Here is a 25,284-nt window from a genome sequence, read left to right as displayed (position 1 = left end):
GAAACAGCGAAACAGTACATGTGTATGCCAAAATATATAAGTATGTATATACATTCTATGACTAGACTGTTATTTCCTCTTATCGACTGTCTATATCTTTGCGAACATTTTGTCGAATGGAGTTCCAATTTAAATTGAAAATTCAAAATAATGCCGGAGGCGAAATTCTAGTCTACCCTAAGTAATAGCTAGCCATAGCTAGTTCAGTGCTATGTATGCTTTACCCCTTCCCAACTTTTTCTATCTAAGAAAGTATGGGAATGAATGGCGAATTTGGGGAGGGAGAATTGAATGAATAGGAAGGGCAATATCTCTCTCCTCTACCCATTTTATGTATCATTTCTCTACATACCTCATCCATATGTGTTAAATCAATCTACCCGCGACTATAGCCAAGTCACCACTAACTTGAGTAGGCTCTGAGCCCCTCGGTGAGCACGTATGATGAGCTGACGCCGATGTTTACGTAGATTTTAATAAATCGGAAAGAAATAATGATCAAAAGTTGCAAAACAAAAATTTGCAACTACTTATTTCACAGGCGCAGTTTTTAAATGCACAAAGCTTCATTTCTAAAAAACTTATTCATCATAATTTATTAACAAAATATGATCTAATATATGATGATAAAATAAACGCCTTTCAGTTTTGAAATAAAAAGGATTTGTTTCGGCTATGGTATTGATTAAAATTGATAGAAAAAAAACCTTATCGTCAACTTAATTATTGCCATTACCTAAAATTTGTCAGTGAGTGACAGCTGCTTAAATTAAATATTGTAGGTTATGTCTGTTTTTAAGGAATAATTTATTCTTATAATTAAATTAAATCTACAACTAAGTCTATATTTTACAATTCCAATCATTGTAACTTACATAAAATATACAAAACAAAATGAAAGCACTCATACAGCGGGTTAAAAATGCTAAAGTAACCGGTAAGTTTCTATGGTTTTGTAGGTATTATTTAACAATTTATTTCAGCATTTATGAGTGAAAGCAACTCTTAAATATAGCAAAAAAATCTCTACATTACTATATCGTATATAACGACCAGTAGAATCTCATTTCTAGTGTGAGCAGTGTTGGGTATGATCTCATTTCCAGAACTCTGTTAGAATCTATTTTTTATTTAAGAGAGATTAATTTTGCTGATACTAAAATTATAATTATCAGCCAAATATGTTGCAAAACATTAGTAATTAAAAATAAAATAAAATAAACATTATACCTCATACTTGTACTGATCTAAATGTACTTTGTATTTATTTCAATTAGACAATTAAAATGAAATTTAAAATTATTTCCAGTAAATGATGAAGTAATAAGCAGTATAGAGCAAGGAGCATGTGTATTAATTGGGATCTGCAGTAGTGATACAATTAAAGACATGGAGTATATGTGAGTGATAAGTACTTTTAAAAAGCATCACAGAAAGTCAGACCCAGTATTCTCTCACTCATAGTACAACACTTTGGGCCCTAAGCCACTCCATAGTTTATTTTAAGTTAAATATTACTAATTAAAAATAGTATTTTTACCCAATTTGCATAAGAGAGTAATATTTTTGCACATAAATTATGTTTTTAGGTATGGTTTGTGTGTAAGCTCCATTGTGAATGCCTGGTATTTAAACAACTAAACTAATTTTAATAGTGGATTTAGGGATAAAGTTCTAAACTGGTACAAAACAAGTTTGAACATTTGAACCCACATTGTACAGGTACTTTAGTTTTTGATAAAAAAAAACCTAATTTCTTCTGTTTTTATATTTCAGAGTGCGCAAGCTTTTAAGTATAAGGATATTTGATGATGAAAATCATAAGAGATGGCAGAAAAGTATTGTGGATAAGCAGTTTGAAATTCTATGTGTCAGTCAATTTACTTTATACAATACATGGAAGGTAAATTTATTTTATAAGAGACTAGCTGTCGCTCGCAACTCCGTCCCTGCATAATAAAAAAAAACCTAAATGAGTAGCCTATGTGTTCTTCCAGACATCTTCATTCTACATCTGGGCCAAGTTTTATCGAGATCCATTAAACCATTTCGGACATACCTTCATCCATCCATTCCAATATTTCTGAAATTCTTATCTACAGTTGTCTCAGTTTATTTTTTTTCAAAAAGAATGAAAATGATAAATGTAACAAGAATTTTATTTTTTCAGGGTAATAAGCCTGATTTCCACAAGGCGATGGCTGCAGACAGATCAAAGGAATTCTATGAACAATTCATTCAAATGTTAAGAGATAAATACAAACCAGACAAAGTTAAAGGTATGTGTATATGTCATATATCATCTGCAAATCGTGAATTGTGTGCGTTTATAGCTTGTCTAGGAAAATTGTATATCAAATTAATTAACTCGCAAAATGACAGTTCAACAATTTTTAAATGTCACTATTGGCTGCACAGAAGTGACAACCAATTTAGTGTCATCTTTATAAAGTCTAGTTATATAATCAAAAGCTACTATACTGCCCAACTAAGCGCAAAAGCGGTAACTCAAAGAAAGCGAGTTTTGAGATAATTGAAGTTATGTAAAAATAGTTATATATATACTTTATGTATAGTTTTTTTTATTTGTTAAATATTATTTATATATTATATAGGGTGTATTTGTTATCACATTAGTTAAATTATCAAAAATGTATAATAATGTACTTTATTCATGAGATACGGTTACACCGCTTAGTAAACTATAGAATTAAAATTGAGATACCGCTTTTTCGTTAGCTCTTCTCAAACATGTGTGTATACAAAAAGGAATGTATTTTCTATCGAATAAAATATGTATTATTTGAAAAAAAAAACAATTAAAGTATATATATATAACGTTTTTTTATTATTAAAATTTGAAATTACATAAAAAAATATTTAAAAACAAACGGTTTTTGGAAGGAATTTTAGTAGTCAAAAGTAGGGAGTTCTCTCCAAAAGGACATTCTATTTTGTGGTATTATATTTTGAAAAGATTTCAAAATATTTTCTTTTTTGTTTCTTGAAATTCCTTCCGGAGCAGTTTTCTTTTTTGGTGGAGGCAAGACATGACTTTTTAAAATTTTTTTTCCTATAATGCTAGCAGTAATTGCATTTTGATCGAATCCTGTTTTGTAGGTGATATCAAAACTGCCTCTTTTAACTTCAACTTCAACCATTTCGCTGACATATGGACGCGGTTTAATTCGAGACAGTGCAAAAGTTGTGTATTTATTTAAGAATTTTAGCGATATTTAAATTTGCGGCTGGTTGCCTACGTAATATTAATATACCTCTAACACCCTTAGTGATATATGGTAAAACTGAGATAGAAAAATCTTTCTTAAGGTTTTTTCATACGTTTTGAACAAGATAGTGCTAAATGGCTTAGTCCAGTAGATGCGTATTTTTTTAAGCTATCCGATGGCATAAAAATCAATTTTACGATTTTTTTTGAGATACCGCTTTTGCGCTTAGCAGGGCAGTATATTTGATTGATATATACAAGAATAGGTTGTTAAGTCTATTACAGTTGTGTTACCATTGGTTTCGGAGACCAAAATCTGTATAAAATATATTTTCATCCCTGTCATTATCTTTGCCAAAACAAAGATAAAAAAAATCCTTTATCAAACTTTATTTTTACAAATTTAATAGAGCTCTGTCATATGTCTGGCGTATGTGACAGAGCTCTTCTCAGAGAGAGCGCCTTCTCTTATATATGATCTTATGTAGCTGTCGCCCGAAGCTCCGTCCGCGCGCAGTTAAAAAAACTTAATAGGGGTATGAAAAATAGATGTTAGCCGATTCTCAGACCTACTCAATATGCACACAAAATTTCATGAGAATCGGTCAAGCCGTTTCGGAGGAGTACGGGAACGAAAACTGTGACACGAGAATTTTATATATTAGATAATATTAAAGACAAAAAATTGTTTTGAACTGGAATTTTGGTCTCAGAATTAGAGATTTATGCTTTATCCTTGATTGTTTAAAAATTATATGTATTTTTAGATGGTCTGTTTGGTGCGTACATGCAGGTATCTATACAAAACGACGGTCCCGTTACATTGGAAATAGAATCTCCATCTCATACACCAAACAAAATTATCAACTCAGTCACAGATGGCGCTGTACATACAAAAGACGAACATTCGAAGAGATAATTTAATTTTGTATTTTTAATTTATTAAATCATTATATAAGGTGATTACTTTGTTTTATTGCAGTTATTTATTTAGTTATACATTATCCTAAATCATGTTTTTTGATTCCTTCGATGTCTGTGTTTTTGTCTCCTTTTTTTTAAAACAGAATAAACATGATATGTTTTTATACAAGTATATTGATATTGAAAACGCACAGTTTAAATAACAATTCATATATAATTATTGTCTATTTGTGCCCGAGTAAGTTACATCTTACTAATATGCGAATGTTTAGATGGATAGATGGATGTTTGTTTGAAGGTATCTTCAGAACACCTCAACGGATCTTGAAAAAATTTGGCAAGGATATAGAACATAGTCTGTAAGAACACATAGGGTACTAATTAAGTTTTTTTTTTAATTCCACGCGGACGGAGTCGCGGGCGACAGCTAGTTAAATAGAATTACCTAATGAGTGGTTTAATGTGATACAATGAGTAGTTTTGCAGTACCATTGATTTTCTTTGGTTATTTGTTAGTAATTATCGTTGTGTTGTTTATATTTCTTAAATTGTTTGTAATTAATAACAAAATTAATAATTTGACTTTCGAAAATATTATGACCATTAATTATGTTATCCCTAATTAGTAAGTTTTAAAATATATAAATATAGTTATATTAAATTGTAACATTTTATTCAATGCATAGACATTAAACGTAGTTGTTCAGTCAATTTGTTCAGATTGTTCGCGCCCGAGATGCGGGCAACCCTATAAGCGGGCGAGCGAGCGGCGTGCGGGGAAGAAACGTCACTCAAAATCTCAACCGGCTGCCGATGCATACGCGCACCGTATAATTTGTCTTTTTGCAACTTTGTAATCCGAAAATAAACCATTACAACCAAGCAACTGTGTTTGGCCTAAACAAATGGTCCATCGAGCCTCAACAATCAACAACGAAAATACAGTCCACTCATTTAATACGTTTGGAGCGAACGAAGTGCAGCAAATTATCGCGACATCGGCTCAACGGCCGCCGGAGTCAAACTTCAGACATCAAGACAAAGGAAGTACCGTGTGGACAGGGGAAGAGAAAGTGAGTTCGTTCCATATTTTCCCTTCTAAATCCTCTATAATTGGCTTCCTATTGTGTTAATTGTTAAATTTTACGCTTATGCATTTACGAGCGCCTAATTACCATATAGTGAAGTACCCACTTTTTTTTCTTTTTTTTTTTCGTAATTCTAATCGATAATTTTTTCCTTTAAATTCAACAATGGCCCAGCTAGATGTTTTAATTCGCAAACGTAGTGGCATGAAAGCCAAGCTTACAAATTTCTCCAATTATATTAGCTCAATTGGCGCTTCCGGCATAATCTCCGAACTTCAACATGAATTACAATGTCGATTAAATAAATACGAGGCATTATACGATCAATTCGATGAATTACAGGTGGAGATTGAGGTGTGTTCCGACAAGCCAGAGGACGAATACGAGGAACGTTCAAAATTCGAAGAGCGTTATTACGCGCTGATGGCGCAAGCGCGCAATCTGCTGTGCAGAGATGGTGCAGCAGATGACGGCCGCTCTGTTGCAGGTTCGATATGCAAACAAGCAGGTGAATCATTCCAACACAATTTTATTCGCTTACCTAAAATTGATTTACCTCGCTTTCATGGTAGTTATCAGTGCTGGCTTGAGTATAGGGATACATTTATATCATTAATTCATAGTAGTGCTTCTATCGATAACATAAGCAAATTCCACTATTTACGCGCCTCGCTCTCGGGTGCGGCGCTCGACATTATTACGAACATAGATTTTAAAGGCGACAACTATTTAATGGCGTGGCAGTTGCTATGTGATCGATATGACAATAGTCGTCTATTAGTGCATAATCACGTGCAGGCATTGTTCAATGTTGAACAGGTTGTCAAAGAATCGAGTCTTTGTTTACGTCGTTTGCTTGATACAATTAATAAAAATATTCGAGCGTTAAAAACATTGAACGAGCCGACGCAATATTGGGATACGCTTGTAGTTTACATCATGTCAAACAAATTAGACGTAGTAACCGGTAGACATTGGGAAGAATATCGTAATGGCTTATCGAAACCGCCTTCTTTACAACAATTTTGCGATTTTATTAGTAACAAAGCTGATTTATTGGAAACAATTGAAAATAAACAGAATACAAATGTAAATAAAACAATTTCGAAAAATAACAGTTATATAATAGCATCTAACATAAATAATAATAATCGTTCCTTAGAACAATCAAAACATAACAACATTAAATCTTATAAATTGTCATGTCCTTTATGTTCAAAAAATCATCTTTTGTTTACATGTGAACATTTTCGTAGTTTAACGGTTGAAGAAAGATTAAATAAGGCGAAAGAGCTAAAAATATGTTTTAACTGTTTGCGTCCCGGACATGGTACTAAGCGATGTAGATTAACGCATTGTAAATATTGCAATAGTAAACATAATACGCTTTTGCACAGCGAAGAGTCAAAGCCTACTTCATTTCAAGACCCAATGCCTAGTAGTTCTAGTGTTGCGTTGCCTATTAATCATTCATCATCATCCATTGCTTTCGCCAAAGAAAATAATATCGTTTTGTCGAGTAATGCTCCTATACAACTTACTACTTCTACGCATGTTTTACTGTCCACAGCTATGGTGAAAGTGATTGACGACAACGGCAACAGCATGGACGCACGGCTTCTACTCGATAACGGCAGTACGGCAAATTTTATAACGCAGTCGCTTTGCAGTAAACTAAAATTATCTACACGTTCCGTAAGTTCTGAAATTAATGGCATTAATAATCAATCGTTAACTAGTACACAAGCTTGCAACTTAACAATCGAGTCCCAATGTCGTAGGTATAAAGCGAATATAGAATGTTATATTTTACCGGAGATAACTAAAATACTCCCTTCTACTATTATAGACATCAGTCAACTTTCGTTGCCCTCAGATCTACATCTAGCTGACCCTTCGTTCAACATACCGTCAGTAATCGACATTCTCGTCGGGGCTGAAGTTTTCTGGGATGTTATATGTACTAAATCAATTAACCTAGGCAAAAACAAACCTAAGTTAGTTGAATCAAAATTAGGTTGGATTGTTACAGGCCAACTACAAATACAGACAACATCAAATTTTACGCATTCTTGTAATTTGTCGATTAGAGATCTTGACAACAATTTGAAAAGGTTTTGGGAACTCGATTCCGTCGCTTCGAGCCATGCCCTGTCTAGTGAAGAACGAGCTTGTGAGGAAAGCTTTAACTTGAATACTATCCGTGACGAAGACGGTCGATTTATTGTAACGATACCATTAAAAAATAATACTAATGTCTTAGGTGAGTCATATGCAATGGCGCAACGCCGTTTTTTATCATTGGAACGTCGATTTCAACGTAATCCTGTCTTCAAAGAACGATATATAGCATTTATACAGGAATACGAACGTTTGGGTCATATGACTGAAAACAACACGCGTAATACTTCTGAAGCAGAGTCTAATATCGAATACTTTTTGCCGCACCATGGAGTCACTAATGATGCTAGTACAACCACAAAATTTCGTGTAGTTTTTGATGCATCTGCTCCAACCTCGTCCGGGCTATCATTCAACGACATCCAAATGGTAGGACCCACTATACAAGACGATCTTCTTTCGATTTTGTTGCGTTTTCGGCAACATAAGTATGTCATATCCGCGGACATTGAAAAAATGTATAGAGCTATTAATGTTACACCTAACCAACGCAGTCTACAACAAATAATCTTTAGGGAGAACCCTAAGTTACCGCTCAAAACATACAAACTTAATACGGTAACTTATGGCACCGCGTCAGCTCCTTATTTGGCCACAAAGTGTCTAAGCAGCCTAGCGTCAAGCGCGTCGAATGAACAAATTAAACGGTCAATTTTACAAGACTTCTATGTGGACGACTACCTTAGTGGCGGCGACACCATACCACAGGTAGTGCAATTAAGTATGGAAGTACGTTCTATTTTATCTTCGGCGAAATTTCATCTTCGTAAATGGAAATCCAATAGCCCGGAGGTATTAGCCCAGGTTTTAGGTGTTTCAAGCTGTGAGGATAGTTTAAACTTCGCAGAAAATAAAGATACGCCGCATAAAACCTTAGGTTTATTTTGGTTATGCAATTCAGATTATCTTTCTTTCTCTGTTAATATAGACTTGAACAAGCAGGTAACGAAACGTATTATGTTGTCAGTAATTAGTCAAATTTTCGACCCTTTAGGTCTTGTAGGTCCGTGTGTTGTTGAAGGCAAAATTTTATTACAAGGTCTTTGGTTGATAAAGTCTGATTGGGATGAACAAGTACCAGACAAAATAAAAACACTTTGGACATCCTTCTCAAACTCTCTATTACATCTTAATAATTTAAAGATTCCTCGTTGGATGTTGTCTGATAAAGCGTGTTTATATGAGCTTCATATTTTTACAGATGCCTCGGAACAAGCGTACGGGTCTTGTGTTTACGTGCGTTCGATAGATGAGCAAAATCAAATAAAGGTTAGATTATTAATCTCTAAAAATCGCGTAGCACCGATCAAGCCTACAACTATTCCACGGTTAGAGCTTTGTGGGGCATTACTAGGAACTAGACTATACGTAAAGGTCATAAATGCTCTTCATTTACCAATTACAAGGTGTCATTTTTGGTGCGATTCAACTATTGTTTTACGCTGGTTATCTATGCCATCGCATTCATTAGATCCGTTTGTGCGCAACCGCGTTCATGAAATACAAGAGAGTACTGCTGACCATTCGTGGAGATACGTTTCGTCTGGAGACAATCCTGCCGATTTAGTATTACGAGGCGTGAAGGCTAATAACATTGGGGAATGTACGTTGTGGTGGTCAGGACCTGAGTTTTTGGTAAAGTCCGAAAATGATTGGCCAAAAATGCCATCTTCGGAATCTACTTACCATTACAACGAATCACAACTATTAACTACGGCAAATTTAAATCACGAGTCGGTGTTTCGATCGTTAATTAATAAATTTTCTAACTTCAATCGTCTTGTAAGTGTAATGTCATATGTTCAACGTTTTGTGTATAACCTTAAAAACAAAAATAACAAAAGAATCGGTTTACCTACGAAGGACGAATTAGATCAGGCCTTTAAGGTCGTAATGCAGAATGCCCAAATTGATATGTTTCCCGATGAATATGTCTTGCTACAAAGGGGTAAATCGTTACCTCGTAAGAATAGACTTGCGTCGTTGAGTCCGTTCATGGACAATGACGGTATCATACGTGTAGGCGGAAGGCTTGAAAACTCACCTTACGAATATAATATAAAACATCCTATTTTGCTGTGTAGTAAACATCACGTCACTAAAATATTATTTCAAAAATACCATCTAGATTTATTGCACGCAGGGCCTCAACTGCTTTTAGCAAATATTCGTCAATTATATTGGCCCTTAGGGGGCAGAAAGCTTTCTAGAGTAATCGTAAAAAAATGTTTAAGATGTTTCAGATATAAAAATACAACTATACAACCTGTCATGGGACAATTACCAATTTCTCGTACTAACTTAGAATTTCCATTTTTACATTGCAGTGTCGACTATGCCGGACCAATACTGATAGCTGACCGGAAAGGGCGAGGTTGTAAGCTTATAAAATCATACGTGTGTATTTTTGTTTGCCTTGCAGTCAAGGCTGTGCATATCGAGCTTGTTACAGATCTGACCAAGGAAGGCTACATGTCAGCTTTGAACCGTTTTGTGGCTCGTCGGGGCAAACCTCAGTCCATTCTGTCAGACAACGCTACGAACTTTGTTGGTGTTTCCAAGGAGTTGGAACAATTTTTACAGACTTCAAACCTGCCTTCGGAGGTTGCTCAGCAGGGCATTCAATTTTCCTTTGCCCCTCCATATTCTCCCCATTTTAACGGAATTGCTGAAGCAGCGGTTCGTTCTACCAAATACCATTTAAGGCGCTTGATTCAAATGACTAACTTTACATATGAGGAACTTACAACTTGTCTAACTCAAATTGAAGCCGTTTTGAATTCCCGTCCGCTTACCCCTCTCTCATCTGATCCCACTGACCTCTCTGCTCTTACTCCTTCTCATTTCTTAATCGGACGAACTCTCTTATCTGTACCTTATCCACAGGTTACAAACATGAAGGTGGAGCATTTGCAGCGTTATCAAAGAATCAATTATATAAAGCAGCATTTTTGGAAGCGGTTTTCTAAAGAATACGTCTCTTTACTTCAAACAAAAACTAAATGGTTCCATTCAACAGGACAACTATCTGTCGGAACTCTTGTATTATTGAAGGAAGCAGGTCAACCTCCTCTACTGTGGCCATTGGGACGAGTCACCAAAATTTATCCTGGCGTCGATGGAGGCTCAAGAGTGGCAGAACTAAAGATGAAAGGAAAAACTGTTCTACGGAGCTACAAAAACATCTGTCCTCTTCCCTTGGACTAGAACCTTCTCGTCACTCTGATACCACACCTCTTCCATTACAACCACTTACATCTGTTTCTTCACAGCCGTGGGCCCATCACACTGCTTCTTTGAACAAAGGTGTTCAACCCGGGGAGGATGTTCGCGCCCGAGATGCGGGCAACCCTATAAGCGGGCGAGCGAGCGGCGTGCGGGGAAGAAACGTCACTCAAAATCTCAACCGGCTGCCGATGCATACGCGCACCGTATAATTTGTCTTTTTGCAACTTTGTAATCCGAAAATAAACCATTACAACCAAGCAACTGTGTTTGGCCTAAACACAGATATTTCTATAAAATTATAATGCTTTTGTAAGTAAAAGAAAAAAGCTGTTCATAGACGAAATATTCGGAAGTATTTTGAGTATTTCTAAGAAAGAAGTCTTCTGAAAATAACAGTGATATAAAATAAAACCTTAAAGTTTTATAATATTTTTTAATATCAAGATTTACAAGATAACAAAAGACCACAGTTCAAAGAAAAAGTTATGGAATCAATCATCAATTCTACCTCCCCAGACGTGTGTGTACTGAACGTGTGCGATGAATCTATTACAGAAGAAAAAAAGAAGAAAACGTCTTCTATTTCGTGTTGGTGTTCAGCTTTCATGAAGTTGATAGAGAAGATGAAATCCAATAGAAATGAAAATGCGGACGATAGCTTGGAAACAATCCAGTTGCGTGTTATAAAATGAAGTATTACATTATAAACAACGTCTCAAAACAAAATGTAGAATTAATTAATACAAGAAATCTCTTAAGTTATCAGTTAACGTCTCTGAGTGCGACAGTTAAACCGTTAAAATGTTAATTAATGTTAAAACGTGTTACTGTGACGGTATCCATCGTAATAGTTGAATAAAACACTCTGGTATTTTAAAAATGCAATTTCACAGTTAATATTTCTGTGTATTTTATTTATTTAAATCAGGGATCCCCCAAGGGGTCGATATCGAACTCAAAGCATTGCTAATTCTCACTCTGTCTTCTTTTATTAACCTAAGTCAGAATGAATAATAATAATTGATCTTAAAAGTAGGTAATTTGGCCATGTGGGGTCTGTGGTAACAGTTCATTTTGGAAAAGGGGTCACTTGTCCAAAATAGTTTGGGGATCCCTGATTTAAAGCTAAAGTTTCTTGTTCCTTAGTTTCCCTTGAGACTGGTGAAATTGTGAATAGGTTGTTGTAATTAACATAAAAATATAAATCGTTAAAATAAAAGGCACAATTAATAAAAAAAAGTTTATTTTGAAATAATGGTTATTATCTATTAACAGTTGTTAACTTTAGGCCAGTGATTATGCATGAGACAGGTCAGAACAATACAATTGCCTGCGCTACGCCTAAATTTATCCAAACACTAGAAATTATCCATAAAAACCTACATCTTACGGTCCATCGTATCCGTTAACAGATAATCGACCAAGAATTCAAATCCGTTTTCTTACAATTCTACACGAGTAGAAAATAAAATAAAAAAGTATAAACAGACATAATAAATGCAATCTAATATAAACCATCTATTTAAATATTAAGATATAGAATTTAACAAACGAGAGATTAAAATAAAGTTTTATAAATAAGTGTCGCATATGTTAAAGTTAATCGATGTTCCTCATTTAGCCGTTAGTGTCGCATGATTACTATTTCTATACGGTGTTATATAGACAATATAATCACTCTTACGTTTACACAAATGTCTACGACACTCGGACAATTCTTATAGAATTCGTCGACTCCGGCTCTCCAACAGCTGTGAAGGCACTCTACCTTTTGGTATATTGCTGATAGGATATCCAAACTCCTCGCAGTATCATCGCGTAAACATATCAAGTGCAAGATTACAATAGTCCTTAGAGTTAGTCCGACAGGCTCACTACGAATCTATCGTCTCGTTACAACTATTCCAAATATTACTATTATAAAAATATCTATAAACTATGCTAAATCGAATGAAATGTTACTGGGACAGGCTAAGGATAAACGACAGATACCCTTTCGGTTATGGACGTTCGTGCATCGCCGACGCTGTAATTTTGTTGAATTTAATGTGAGTAGATGTTAATACGCTCGCCGAACCAAGTTCTTCGATATGTGAAGGTATCGGCGGTTAATTGATGGTCGTTGGTGGTGAGTGATGGTCAAACGTGGTCAGTAGTGGTGAGTGGTGGTCTACCATAGGCCGGAGGAGTACCCGCCGGGCGGCACGCGACTGTGGATCAGGTTGTTTCTGCCGTTAATTGACGTCACGGTGTTAATCTGGCCGTTCAAAGATTTGTAGCCGTCGCCGGTGATGGGGTTGCCCTCTGAAAACATTTAAATAAACATTTAATTAAGTCCTCATGTAGTGAACAATGTGCTAAAAATTCCAAAGTAATGTTTCTAAATATTTACTTAAAGGCAAAAATTTTGAACTATTGGAGAATCTAATTCTCTTGTACTTTTACTCTATAATCTAATTTAATAGTCAAATCTAATTTCTGATAAAATAAATACAATAACAATGAAACACTACATGCATATTGTATGAAGTTTTAAAATCTAGGGCATAGATTACGATTTCACTTAAAATAACAAACCATACCATACCGCTTACAACTAACTACTTAAAAGGGCAACGATACAAAGAGCAGAAAGAATGAGAAGAAAAGGCGTGCCAAGTACATGAAATGTTTTATAATAAGGTTTAACAAATATTCTGTAAATTAAAATACAAGTACGGCTACGACAAAAAGCAGACTTTACCGTAGGTTTCCATGGTCGAAACATTCATAATTGAATACTACAACATTATTAGGTATTGTATTATCTCTGAAAACACTGAATTAACAATGTTTTAAATTTTGATATTGATGTTCAGTGGAAACCCACTGTAATATCAACCAGGTTGCTGACAAAATATTGCCCATTTTGAAAATCATCGTAATTGTTAATGTAAATATGCATAACAGTTAACCAAATACAAATAGAAAAGTTAAAAGGTGTAAATTCCTGATAAAAAAATCATACGGATTTGCTTATCTGGCTGATGTTATCAAAACGGGCTTGACTGGTACAATTTTACACAATAATTAACACTAACATTTAATTTAAAAATAAAATAATTTAATTCTAATTTGCTCTAATTAAAAAAGCAAATAACAAAAGGGTAAAGTGCTTAATTCAGTGACTTGAAGGAATCGATTATATATAATCGAGCAAAATATATTTTAAATATACACAATTTTGAGAGCAAATACAAGCTTACGTTGCTTATAAAACAGTGCAAAAGTGTTAATCCTTCAGTCAAAATTAAACACCCACCCAATTCTCTTTGGCGGACATAATCTACATAGTACGTCTTAGGTTCGGAATCTTCTACATGCCGATTCAAATTAAACAGGTATCCGGGTACGTGCTTAGGGAAAATGGGAGGAAAGCCGGTCAAAGTGAAGGGACCCGGGGCTTTTGGAGTATCTAGTAAGGTAAAGTCGGGTATAGGCGCATCTCTCTCGTATTTAAAGAGACTGATTGGAGGATTTGTGTTTGCAATGACATATGGATCAATAGGTCCGTCTAGAGTCGGTATCGGGTTGTATTTATAGTCCGGTTGAGGCTTATCTCCCAAAGCTGACGTCATTCCGACGAAAGAATGAGGAGGTAATGGATGATATGGAATGTGATGATGTTTAGGTTCAAGATAATGTTGGGCGGGAAAGGGAGGCCAGTGTTTGTCTAGTATCGGTTGCGGTGAAAGCGAGTCAGGGTCAATCAATGGATGAATTTTATCAGGATCATCTGTGCGTAGTCCTAATAAAATACGAGGGGACTGATAGCACATCGGTCTGGGTTTAGTGATCGATTCGACATAATATTGTCCCGGCTCAGGTGGCCAACAGCGCGTGAAGTATCGATGAGTAGGTTGTGGGTTTAGGAGATTTGGGTCCAAGTCTAGGTCTGGGTGTATGTCGGGCAGAAGGTTTGCGTCGGCACCTCGCAGGCCGGCGGCGGGGTGGCGCCTGCGCAGCGGCGGCATTGGGATCCCATCGCCGGTCACTGGATTCCTCTTCGGTGGCGTGTACGAAGCTGACCATTTACAGAACAAACGGTTTTCATTCAAATCATTCTCTGGCGATTAAAATCAATGCTTTTGACTAATACCACGTGATGTGGGTTTCAAAACATTGATCTTATTCGTTCACAATATTTTGTCGAACTCTAAGTTTAGTTCATTAAGTGTTCATTAAGTTAAGTTATAACTTCGTACTGCAGTCACACTCTTAAATATTTAGTTTCAAGCTCCTCATTATGCAGCATGAACAACACATGCTTACATTAGCAATAAGATTATTGTTATGACTACATAAGTCCGTGTATGATCATAGCTGATGCTGATCAAGTATAAAGATTCATATATTATTATTTAGAAGAAAGTATCGGAGCGTAAATCAGTAAGATAAGAAGCATATCCTAGCGTGCAGAGTGCCAAATGATATGTGTTCTGGCACGCGATACGAGCACCGCTATACGGTGTACAGAACTCTTAACATTTTATTACATATTTAAAGCCATATTTCCGAGTTCTGTTCACAGCTTTAACTGTTCAAATGTGGAACGGAATTGCAAAGAATTTTTGAAGCGGAATTTAACGTGAATTTTATTTAGTGTCCAGAATCTTTTCAAATACCGTAGCGAACTGAAACAAATTTTACATTTCTTAATTCCTTTGCTGTTAATTTAAAAAATCCTAAGATAGTTGTTAATATATTTGATAAACAAATATTTGATTAAACATTTGTCCATTCCACATTGTAACGGTCGTATGGGAGGCATTCGGTACGCGTGGTGTATCTACGCGTGCGCAGTTTTCGTGCCTACATGGGGAACGACTCACAGTGGTCGGCGGGCTCCGTCTCACCTCGGCTGGGGGTAGAGTTGGCGCTGCCGTTGGCAAGCTTGGCAGGCGAGTGCGCCGCGCTGCCATTCGCCTCCGCGTCGCCGAACTGGATGTGGCTGCGGATGGTGTCCGTCACCATCGGGGTGGGGGAATTGGTGTTTCCCTGGAAACATTAAAGTTGTTACCCATTGGACATAACTCAAAAATCATGAAGTGTTTCACCGTCACTGTCGTCTTATGCGGAATTCTTCTCAACTTCAGCGTCTATTTCGAATTCTTATACTCGTCTACTACTAGTAATAAATACCTTTATGCGTACCTGACCAAAGAGTCTGGAATGCGTGTCCCTGGGGCGGGTGGGCGTGTCGCGCTGTACACGCGGCCGGCTGCCGCCGTTTTTCACGGGGCTGCCGTCGGGGCTGTCGCTGCTGAAGATCTCCGCGATGCAGCTCTTCGGGGCGTTGGGAACTCTGCAATAATTCAGATTCGATATTTTATATAAAGGAAGAACGCTAAGAAGACACTAGATGCATAAACCGTACTCTGTGGAAGGCATTCGCTAAGCAGTAGTATATCGATGATGTTGGTATTAGAGTAATGAGATATCTTAGATTTAGAACATTGCTACTAGGCAGCAGCAAAAGGTACCGAATAGGCATACATATTCTATATGCAGCAAGTCGATTCCTAGTTGTAAAGCCATAAAAATTAAAAGCACTTGTTATTCGATACGTCACACATTATCATTTATAATTGGAAATGTGTTCAACGAACGTATCCCCTTGCAAAGACCGGACATTAACCCGCCGGCAGGCGGGGCGGCTTCTTCCGGTGGGGACGGGTCAGCAAATACTAATCAATACCCGAATTCAAACCTTAAAAAGCTCACAAAATTTGACGTGGGAGTCGCTATAGCGGTCATTGATCCCGAAAATTATGTACACGGACCGGAAGCCAAGACTACTACTAGCCACAGTATTAATCTCAAATAATTTTACCATAGGTTTCCCCCCTTTTCCAACATTGCTGAGATTACACAAAACAAAACAAACATTATAAACCAGAATTTCACTCCATGGATAATAAATCTAGGCAGCTTGTAAACCTAACGAGCTGTAAAGTGTAAATGAAGTGAAGATTGGGTCGTGATTTAGTATAGCAAATACTTATGTTTGATTGGCGAGAAATTTTATCGCGATATTAAACGGGGCGCCACCCAGCCAACTCGATTTGCAGTTGATGCAGAGAAGCTAATGCCACCTGCGTACTAGATGTAGAAAATAGTAATGACTAGATAGTAGACTTAATTAATTTTAGTTACTGTCATACTTTAGTCACTTTTGTAATCACTATAACAGTATCCTTTATAAAGTAAACCACGTATAAAACGAGAAAAATATATTGTTATCTTCTAGAACTTTATACCATGTGATAGCAAGCAAAAAAAAATTTTAGCAAGCTATCAACAGCTAGTTTTCAAATAAAGTATGAGTCACAGTGTAAATAAATCCTGTAGACGATGTGCAAACAATCGGCGCAGTGGTGCGACAAGAGCGACACTCGAGGGTCCGCAACGCAGATGTGCCGCGCTGCCGCCGCCGTCGAGCCGGTCCAATCGATACCGCGCCAGTGCGCCCGCCTGGCTCCGAGCTTCAGACTGCTGAATTGGCAGGCACGTTGCCGTTTGGGTTTTAGCTTACCCTTTATACCATATAAAGCTGTGAGAACTATATTTTATAAGGCACAATCAGATGCCTGCGACTTCGGCCGCGCGGAATTAAAAAAAATCTAGAAATAAATGTAGCCTATGTCACCCGGGTATAGCGTAGCTTCCCAACAGTGAAAGAATTTATCAAATCGGATCAGTGGACCCAGTGGAATATGTGATATTTGTGACAAGCGCTATCTTATCGTCTACGGTAAAATTTTAGTTATTTGTACAGCGTATCGGACGTAAATTACACCAAAAATCTTATCCTAATTGCATAAATGACGATACGAAGGCGCTTTTCGCAAATATTCGTGGCCAGGCCCCAGAGCAAACAAACAATCAAATCTTTCCCTTTATAATATGAGTATAGAAATAATATGTGTATTGGCTTCTCAATAACGAGAAATCTTAAGTCGACTTAATAGCATAAAACCTTTTTTGGACCAAAAAACCAATTTTAGAAACACCCGCTCTATTGATGTTTTGTTAAAATTGATACTGTTTATTTCTATAATATAAAATTCAAGGAAACAAGTGTACTTGTACTTGGCTAAGTAAAAATAAATTAGTAAATATTATTTACAAAAGAGCTTATTTAAATACTTGACGTATAAATAAAGTCATTAAATAATTTGATTTAGTTCAAATTTGTATAAATCGGTACGCGACCGTATGAATATTTATGAGGACGGTCCATTACCACTTGTAATGGCAAAATGCATAACGAATGTTAACAGAAACGAACATTTATAAATAATGAAAAATAAAATATTTATAAAATAAAATACGGCACTAAATAGGTCTAATAAAGTAGGTTTTGTGAAGAACTGACTATAGAAAGGATCAATAAGAATTACGGTCTTGTTAATAGCAGCTAAAGGTTGTTTAAAGCTTAAGTAAACTATCATATCTAACTAAGAGGAAATATAGAATTAGTTTTGCATTATTGCTATCTCTTATTGTAACAGAGCATGTTAGCGATAAAGTACAGATGCGACAGTACAAGACATTAACATTGACTCGCCCGGAGCAAAAACATAATAAATTTATGCATTTCTTATCTGTATGGACAGTAACATAAACAGAGATGCAATTACCATTGATAACAATAGATAACATATATTTAAATTGTGTATAAATAACTTGAACTAGCTGTTTCCACGGAACCACTGGCTGAACTATGAACAATAGTATGCATAATGAACCTTTTATTAGATTCCAATACTAACAAGGCCTCAAAATAATTTTATTCCAGCTAATACGATTATCTAAGTGTTATATGTGTAAGTAATTACTATAAACATAACTCCTACATATCAAATTATGGTAGCAGTACCTGGTATTTTGCTAACGCGTACAAAGGCGCTGAAATCAAAATACAAATGCTAAACGTTTTTATAAATGAAAAATATCTAGCCACAACAATTCAACACCGTGTACATACCAACGAGGTCAATGGAGGCAAGCACGCTAGCCTACAAAATGCCTATTCACTCTTGCCTAGCAGCCACTCGACGTAGCTCTTTTGGCAAGGATTTTTTTATCTTTGAGGGCATGAAATATTTTCGATAATTTTGCTATAACAAGTAGTGCAAGCACATAACTTTGGTTTTACACAGGTGATAAACGATATACAGAAAAGTATTCTTAAGTGACCACTTAATAGGTTTGGACTATGACACACTTTACTTACTTTATTAATATTGATTCAATTAAATATGTGATTACTCGTGTTTTAGGCCTCCAAATAAACTAGACCCAACATCGCATCTAATCAAACGTTTACATACAAAGAATACGAGTAAAATAACATCAGCCAAACATCAATTGAGAATGCCCGAGGAGTCAAGATACAATTGCCCATCATCAGAACTACCGCACAATCAGCCGACTACCGGTGTCTTATAATACTACTCGATTGAAAACCACGCGATACACGATAACAGTGAATTCTAACTAATGCCTCGATTACTCTAATATTGGAAAAGGCTACGGCTATTTCAAACCGTTCAACGTGTGTACCGTTTAACTAGTTGAAATAACGCGGTATTGTAATAGCACATAAATAATAATTATAAATGTATAAACATGCAATATCGACTGAAAGCCACTATTATAGCGCAGGAGAAAAGTGCGTGAGAGCAAATAATTGCTTTGTACGCACTACAGGCGCTGCACGCACGCTATGAAATCAAATATGGCGTCAATTATATGCACGTATTAAAGTTTTCAAAGTAAATCCCCGAGTAAAGAATATGTTTTATTAATTTCATATCTTTTTTGTCGCTTATCTTGTCTTCTAAAATCTTTATAGTAAGTTTACAGCTTTCATTAGATATTATTAACGGTCTGTTATAATCTGTCCCGATCTATTCGCGCGAAAAACTGCCAGAGATTATAATCATCCGAGTCGTTTTCAGTCGGTTGTTTGCCGACGATGTACAACTTGATTATTATTTGAGTGCAAATAATGTGAAATCTTGTTTGTCGTTTGTGTACGACTTTATTAAATAAACAACTTGAGAGGTTTAGAACTCCATGGGAATTAACTATGGTTTAATATTAGAAATTAACGGTGACCACTGAGGGATTTAATGAATACAATCACAAATAACCCCATCTTACCCTTTCAAAATTCCCTTCCTATAATAGTATGCCATTAATGGTGTGTCCAAAATGGACAAATACGTCATATGGTTTTTAGGCTAGTTAAATAGTGATAAAAAAATCTTACACAAAAAGACTCGTAATATTTCTAATAATGAAACGCTAATAACGTATGAGAGTAACTTTCATTTTGATTAGATGCACGTCTAACTATGTTTAAAAGAAGAAAAAACTACAAATTGGATAAAATTACCCATTTAAGGCGCTCAAATTACCATCACGAGATTTCTTGCCTCCTCTCTCCGCTGTTTTCATTCCAACCTTCAAACCTTCATTACAATCATAATATCAGAACATCCGTTCCTCCATTGAGTACGTACGTACATATACCTACATTGTTTTATAAAATAGTGGACTGTATTTGATAGAAAATACAGCTTTTATTTGAATACAACGCAGAACAAAAAGTAATATTACACTTGTGCGTCCGACTGTACAAATATTTTATCATTTCAACACTCACTAACGTGTTCTCATTTTTCCACGATCTGTTGAATAAGAAAATAGTGGACATGTTTTTTTCTATTGTTGGCTAATGATAATGTTGTGCGTTTAAGGGTATTCATGTTGTAATTAATTGTAAGAAACAAGTACTATTGATTTAGGAATACATAACTGTATAATTCGACTGTTTAGTTAAAACTGTGCTGTTAAGTCTGTCATAGGTGTGTGGCAGGTTTTATTATTCTTTTTAGGCATAACTAGAAGATTAACATCGAAAAAAATATTCCCTTGGCTTAATATCTGATTCGCTCATTGAAAGTTATTCTGACATTTCAATTCGTCACTGTCACTATGTAATCTTCCATTACGATGACAACTGAATCAGTGGGTATTATAATTGCTTATAAGTTTTATAAATTCCATACTAAAATATGTCATGGGACCATAAATACAATCCCACGTCAGAATTGAAATCTATGGCTTATTTTCATAATAGAGTTAGATCGTAAAGAAAACATTGTTTTACTGTAGTTTTCAGTATTCATTGTTCACGGGTCCTTTGTTCTAGTCGTACAATTTGCACGGCAGCTCGAGTGAAATTCGTACCCTTTATTTAACACCTGTCTGTACTTTTGTTTGTTTAAGTATCATATTAGGAAGTTACTTTCTGCTTATGACGATTACTGCGCTTTAATATATATAATATTTATTTTACTTTATTATCGTACGTAATCTAAAAAATTTAAACGAAGTAAATAAGGCATACATTAAAGAAAATAATTTTACAAAATTCTTCTAAATCTAATTCATTTGCTTTTATCAATGAGCTACTTATGTATAACAAATTTACTACACACATCATAATTTAAGGCTTTGTTTAAGTCGTTACCATAAAGAGGTATACGGGAATTACATCCCGCCTACAACTTCGCAGATTGCACACACGAAAGTACACTAAGAAAGTTTACACCACATTACACTTTCTTAACGAAGCGTCGATGCATTGGTGCATGTTAGAAAGTCAATGTAAACGATGCAATGCTTTTCAGTCGCTTTGTAGTAGGGGTGTGAGATCGTAGACGGCATGCAGACGGTCGGGTTGGTGACCTCTAACAAAACCTAGGCCAGAATACCAACAGCATTATTACAATGAGATACCAGTTGTATCACTAATAGATTCTTTTAAAAGATAACTAACGGATTTTGAATACATCTTAATGATTGTTAGTAGTTGAAATAGAACTAGTAAACATAATTATACTAAGGAATACTATTTTTGTGATAAAAAAACGTCTTAAATTTTGTACTCGACCAACATACTCCTAACTATTTATAACGTTTTGTTTATGTATAGTTTATCTCGGTCATAATACTAAATATTCTATGCCTCTGTTAGGATAATATATCTTCTATAATTCCAGATGTACGTCATAAAACGCTTAATGAGACTTAATGTAAACGATAACAGTCGTGGAGAGAGATGTATACATATTACACGCAATAAATATGGAATAAACAGCATTTATTTTATTACTCGGCTAACACTAAACATCGATAAGATCTCTATGTGGCTGAGCATACTGCGCAATGGAGTCTGCGTCAGATTTGTCGCATAACGTGACCGATGTAAGACTAAGTTTAGTTCGCGATTTCTCTCACTTTTTTGTCTCTCTATGGATGGATAAATCATTGCTTAGAAATGACAGCGTTTACTTTTCGACTTTAACGTACTAATTGATATTTCTGTCAGTAAACTCTATCTCTATTATGAGTTATGAATCCACATCACCGCTACTAATCGCAACCATCAGTGCCAAAATAGCGAAAATCAATAGGCACAAAATACCACGGTTTATAGTTGAAACCATTACCATCAGCGAGAAACTGCTAGCAATTGTCAGATTCTGCAACTACATCAATATGTTTACAAAATTATGTTATAGCCTGCATATGTATTTAAATAAATCAGGATGAAACAAGACTGGGGACTGTGTAAGAAAAACGCACCGGCTTAACAACATAATTTTAGTGGGTAAGCGCCCTGAGTAAGGCTTCTGGCTGTCGAGTTACATATGTTCTTAATACGGATGTGTTTACAAAATTATCATGTTATTTAATACTAGGAAAGTAAAAATAAATTTTGCGCGATTCACTAATTGATACTAACAGGAAACTTCTTCGCAATTTTTACGACTTAAAAAGGTTTAGTGTTACATTTCCCACGATAGAAATCGATGTCAAAACATCCGGAAATCTAAAATCAAGAATTCAATATAGAGTACCTAACATAAATATAGTGGTGAAGTTACATAATTTAGTTAAGGACATAGTACGAATTAATTCAACATAATGATATCCATATCATGTCAGTTTCGGTTTTATAAATAAACTAGCTGTCACCCGCAACTCCGTCCGCGTGGAATTATAAAAAAAACTTAATTAGTAGCCTATATCTTTCAGGCTCTTTCTGACTGTTTCATAACTATATATTAAATTTCATCGAAATCCATGCAGTCGTTCTGGATATACCTTGTAACAAACATCCATCAATCTAAACATTCGCATTTAGAATATTAGTAAGACATGACAAAATAAGTTTTAAAAATATTTAGGGAAATTCATATTGTGGCGACCCTTAGAAGTTAAAACAAAGAAAATTTTACTTATACAATGTAAATGTAAGTCTATATCGTAATGTAAATTTAACCCACGCTATTATTGATTTGGCGCGTCGGGAGCGCCCACCACATTGGGAAAATACACGACCTAGCTGCTTTTATGTCCTATTGATTACGGATTATGAGCTATTCATGTTTCTCGAGCATGCGTCTTCGTCTTCATATATATGTGTGATAAACCTTTGAATCATATTCATGCAACATTTACATCTGTCTGTGTATTAAATCGTATCTAGGAAATATAATTAGGAAGAAATTTATGACTACTGTTTTATACAAGAGAAAAAAATACTTCAGGATTCCAGATAATATCTACATTAATTAACTACAGAAGATGTTCAACAATAACGGGTTTGTTATCTCTAAAAAAAATCAGTTTGGACACAGAACATTAAAAGGGGAAAATTGCCGCATTATTCTTGTACTAATAATTTACTAAAATAGCAAAGTACTGCAAAGCTGTTATTAATTACTAAAAGTTATGTAAAATGAACAGTTTACAAACAGTTTAGTACTAAATATCACGATCTTTTATCCGTATACCTAATGGGCAGGTTTCACATCCGTAGCGAAGATAATGTCATTAGATAAACGTGCGGGATGTTTAATTATGTTAATTTGCATGCTATATGCGGACCCCAGTCGGTTTATTCGAGCCGTAACTTGGTCGGAACGAGTGAGTGGGTGAGCTACGGGAATAATAGCCGTGATCAACAGTATTGATATATTCAACGATTTGCTTGTAACTTTTATAACAGATCATTATTTTATTAAAACGTTAATCCCGCAAACGTTGCAATGGCAAAATGTCAAAATAATGTCATGGTCTTCTAATTAAGAAAAGCGATCTGCGCATAAATCTTTTAAAAAATAAATTTTGATTGAAACTGTCACGTTTCAACTTGTCGAATTGTTTAATGTTTTACTTTTAAAATAGAACCAACCTTTTTTCATAGAGCGTCGGTGGCTCAGGGGTTAAGCACTTGACCTGCAATCTGCATGTCCTGGGTTCGAATCCCGCCATGTACCAATGTGTTTTTCGATTTTCGATTTACATATGTACATTTATCCGACGTTCTTACGGTGAAGGAAAACATCGTGATGCAACCTGCACATATCTGAGAAGAAATTCAATATGTGTGAAGTCAACCAACCCGCACTTGGCCAGCGTGGTTGACTATGGCCTAGTCACCCCTAACTTGGGGTAGGCTCCGAGCCCCTCGGTGGGGACGTATAGTGAGCTGATTATGAACTGATGAGAACGTAAAAACAGTTTTCTTACATACCGCCTACATTTAAAATTATTAGTTTTTACGTAAACCATTGATAAATATCAAATCGCTATCTTTTTTATTAAATTGCAAAATGTCATATTACTTTTTTAGTTTTTTGTATGACTAAGTATAGAGTACAACGTTGCATTAATAAAACAAATAACAGAAGTTAAATTCAACTACATCATAATTAAATAATTTTAATTTCATTATCTGTAACATCGCTACACGATATAAACGACGAAAAAAACAAAGAAAATATAAATCGATTGAAACAGGGCTATATTTAATACGTCTTACAACAAAGATGATTGATATAGTTGTTTCTATAATGCGCTATCAATTTATTTAAATGTTCGCATTAAAAAAACTGACGATCATGTGTCGAGTGTCAAAAACACATCTTAATAGAAAGTCAGCGGCTGCGTCCGCATTAATTAGACGATATTTTATCTGTGGCTTCCCCTGACACATCGCTAGTCGCGGCGTTGTTTAAATATTATGATCGAGATACCGCGGCAATATTTATAATGGACGTAGATTGACTTTTGAAAGTAACTCGGACACTCACTCTTTATCATTTTCGTTCATTATAAAGTTCGTGTTTTACCTAAGATAATCTGTGACGCTTTCGTGACTGGCTTAATGAAGATCGGAATTGTTCATTATGAAAAGCGGTAAATTAAAAACTTAACAATCTAAACGTTATGAAAACACTGAATGACGTTTAGAAAGTTTTAAACGATATCTTTGGAGTATACTATAAATTTATTTGCGTTAGACGCGTAAGTGCCGCTCATCAAACACCGACACCTAAACAATGTTTATAACTTACAACATACAGTATGTCAAAAATATTTTATGTTAAATAAGACAAGTGGAAAAGTTCATTTTGTTTTTTGTATACACACACTAATTGCGTTAGTAAACTGAAAAAAATCTACAAATGTTTTACCACATTCAATTGTGTAAAAACTATTTATTGC

General features: G+C 35.4%; 3 protein-coding genes across 6 annotated transcripts in view; 2 read left to right on the top strand and 1 right to left on the bottom strand.

Annotated features, from left to right (window-relative positions):
- Positions 1–846: 846 nt before the first annotated feature.
- Positions 847–4,181, top strand: LOC106715409 (D-aminoacyl-tRNA deacylase). Its single transcript, XM_045682216.1, has 5 exons — positions 847–937; positions 1,310–1,400; positions 1,777–1,903; positions 2,171–2,279; positions 3,997–4,181. Exons 1-5 carry the CDS (start codon positions 895–897, stop codon positions 4,146–4,148), a joined length of 522 nt encoding a protein of 173 aa, XP_045538172.1. The 5' UTR covers positions 847–894; the 3' UTR covers positions 4,149–4,181.
- Positions 4,182–5,296: 1,115 nt separating this feature from the next.
- On the top strand, positions 5,297–10,918 carry LOC123720921. 3 transcript variants are annotated; one of them, XM_045682213.1, is made up of 3 exons: positions 5,297–5,749; positions 6,812–6,936; positions 10,695–10,918. In XM_045682213.1, exons 1-3 carry the CDS (start codon positions 5,407–5,409, stop codon positions 10,857–10,859), a joined length of 633 nt encoding a protein of 210 aa, XP_045538169.1. In that variant the 5' UTR covers positions 5,297–5,406; the 3' UTR covers positions 10,860–10,918. The 3 variants fall into 3 exon arrangements, with proteins under 3 accessions (XP_045538169.1, XP_045538168.1, XP_045538170.1); XM_045682212.1 differs by having other exon boundaries at positions 10,309–10,918; XM_045682214.1 differs by lacking the exon at positions 10,695–10,918 and adding an exon at positions 8,624–8,801 and having other exon boundaries at positions 5,298–5,749.
- A 956-nt stretch (positions 10,919–11,874) lies between these two features.
- LOC106715491 (microtubule-associated protein Jupiter) overlaps positions 11,875–25,284 on the bottom strand; it is a 48,267-nt gene continuing 34,857 nt past the window's right edge. Inside the window, exons 2-5 of one of the 2 annotated variants that reach the window (XM_045682133.1) lie at positions 15,844–15,994; positions 15,522–15,687; positions 14,621–14,713; positions 11,875–12,954 (exon numbers count right to left, since the gene is read on the bottom strand). In XM_045682133.1, the coding sequence (XP_045538089.1) occupies positions 12,821–12,954; positions 14,621–14,713; positions 15,522–15,687; positions 15,844–15,994 (544 nt within the window). In that variant the 3' untranslated portion in view covers positions 11,875–12,820. The remainder of the gene's footprint in view (positions 12,955–14,620; positions 14,714–15,521; positions 15,688–15,843; positions 15,995–25,284) is intronic. The other variant, XM_014508788.2, reaches the window with a different exon arrangement.

This window comes from Papilio machaon, chromosome 18, assembly GCF_912999745.1.
Source record: "Papilio machaon chromosome 18, ilPapMach1.1, whole genome shotgun sequence".
In the NCBI taxonomy this organism is placed as follows: domain Eukaryota; kingdom Metazoa; phylum Arthropoda; class Insecta; order Lepidoptera; family Papilionidae; genus Papilio; species Papilio machaon.
This window is presented reverse-complemented; position numbering and strand designations above follow the sequence as displayed.

Bases quoted from the DNA above. Each gene is read 5' to 3' on its own strand.
- LOC123720921 (XM_045682212.1), top strand. From the start codon at position 5,407: ATGGCCCAGCTAGATGTTTTAATTCGCAAACGTAGTGGCATGAAAGCC. The intron at 5,750-6,811 runs GTGAATCATTCC...TACTGTCCACAG, and splicing joins TTCGATATGCAAACAAGCAG to CTATGGTGAAAGTGATTGAC. The intron at 6,937-10,308 runs GTAAGTTCTGAA...CCTTATCCACAG, and splicing joins TAAAATTATCTACACGTTCC to GTTACAAACATGAAGGTGGA.
- LOC106715409 (XM_045682216.1), top strand. From the start codon at position 895: ATGAAAGCACTCATACAGCGGGTTAAAAATGCTAAAGTAACCG. The intron at 938-1,309 runs GTAAGTTTCTAT...AATTATTTCCAG, and splicing joins TAAAAATGCTAAAGTAACCG to TAAATGATGAAGTAATAAGC. The intron at 1,904-2,170 runs GTAAATTTATTT...TTATTTTTTCAG, and splicing joins CTTTATACAATACATGGAAG to GGTAATAAGCCTGATTTCCA.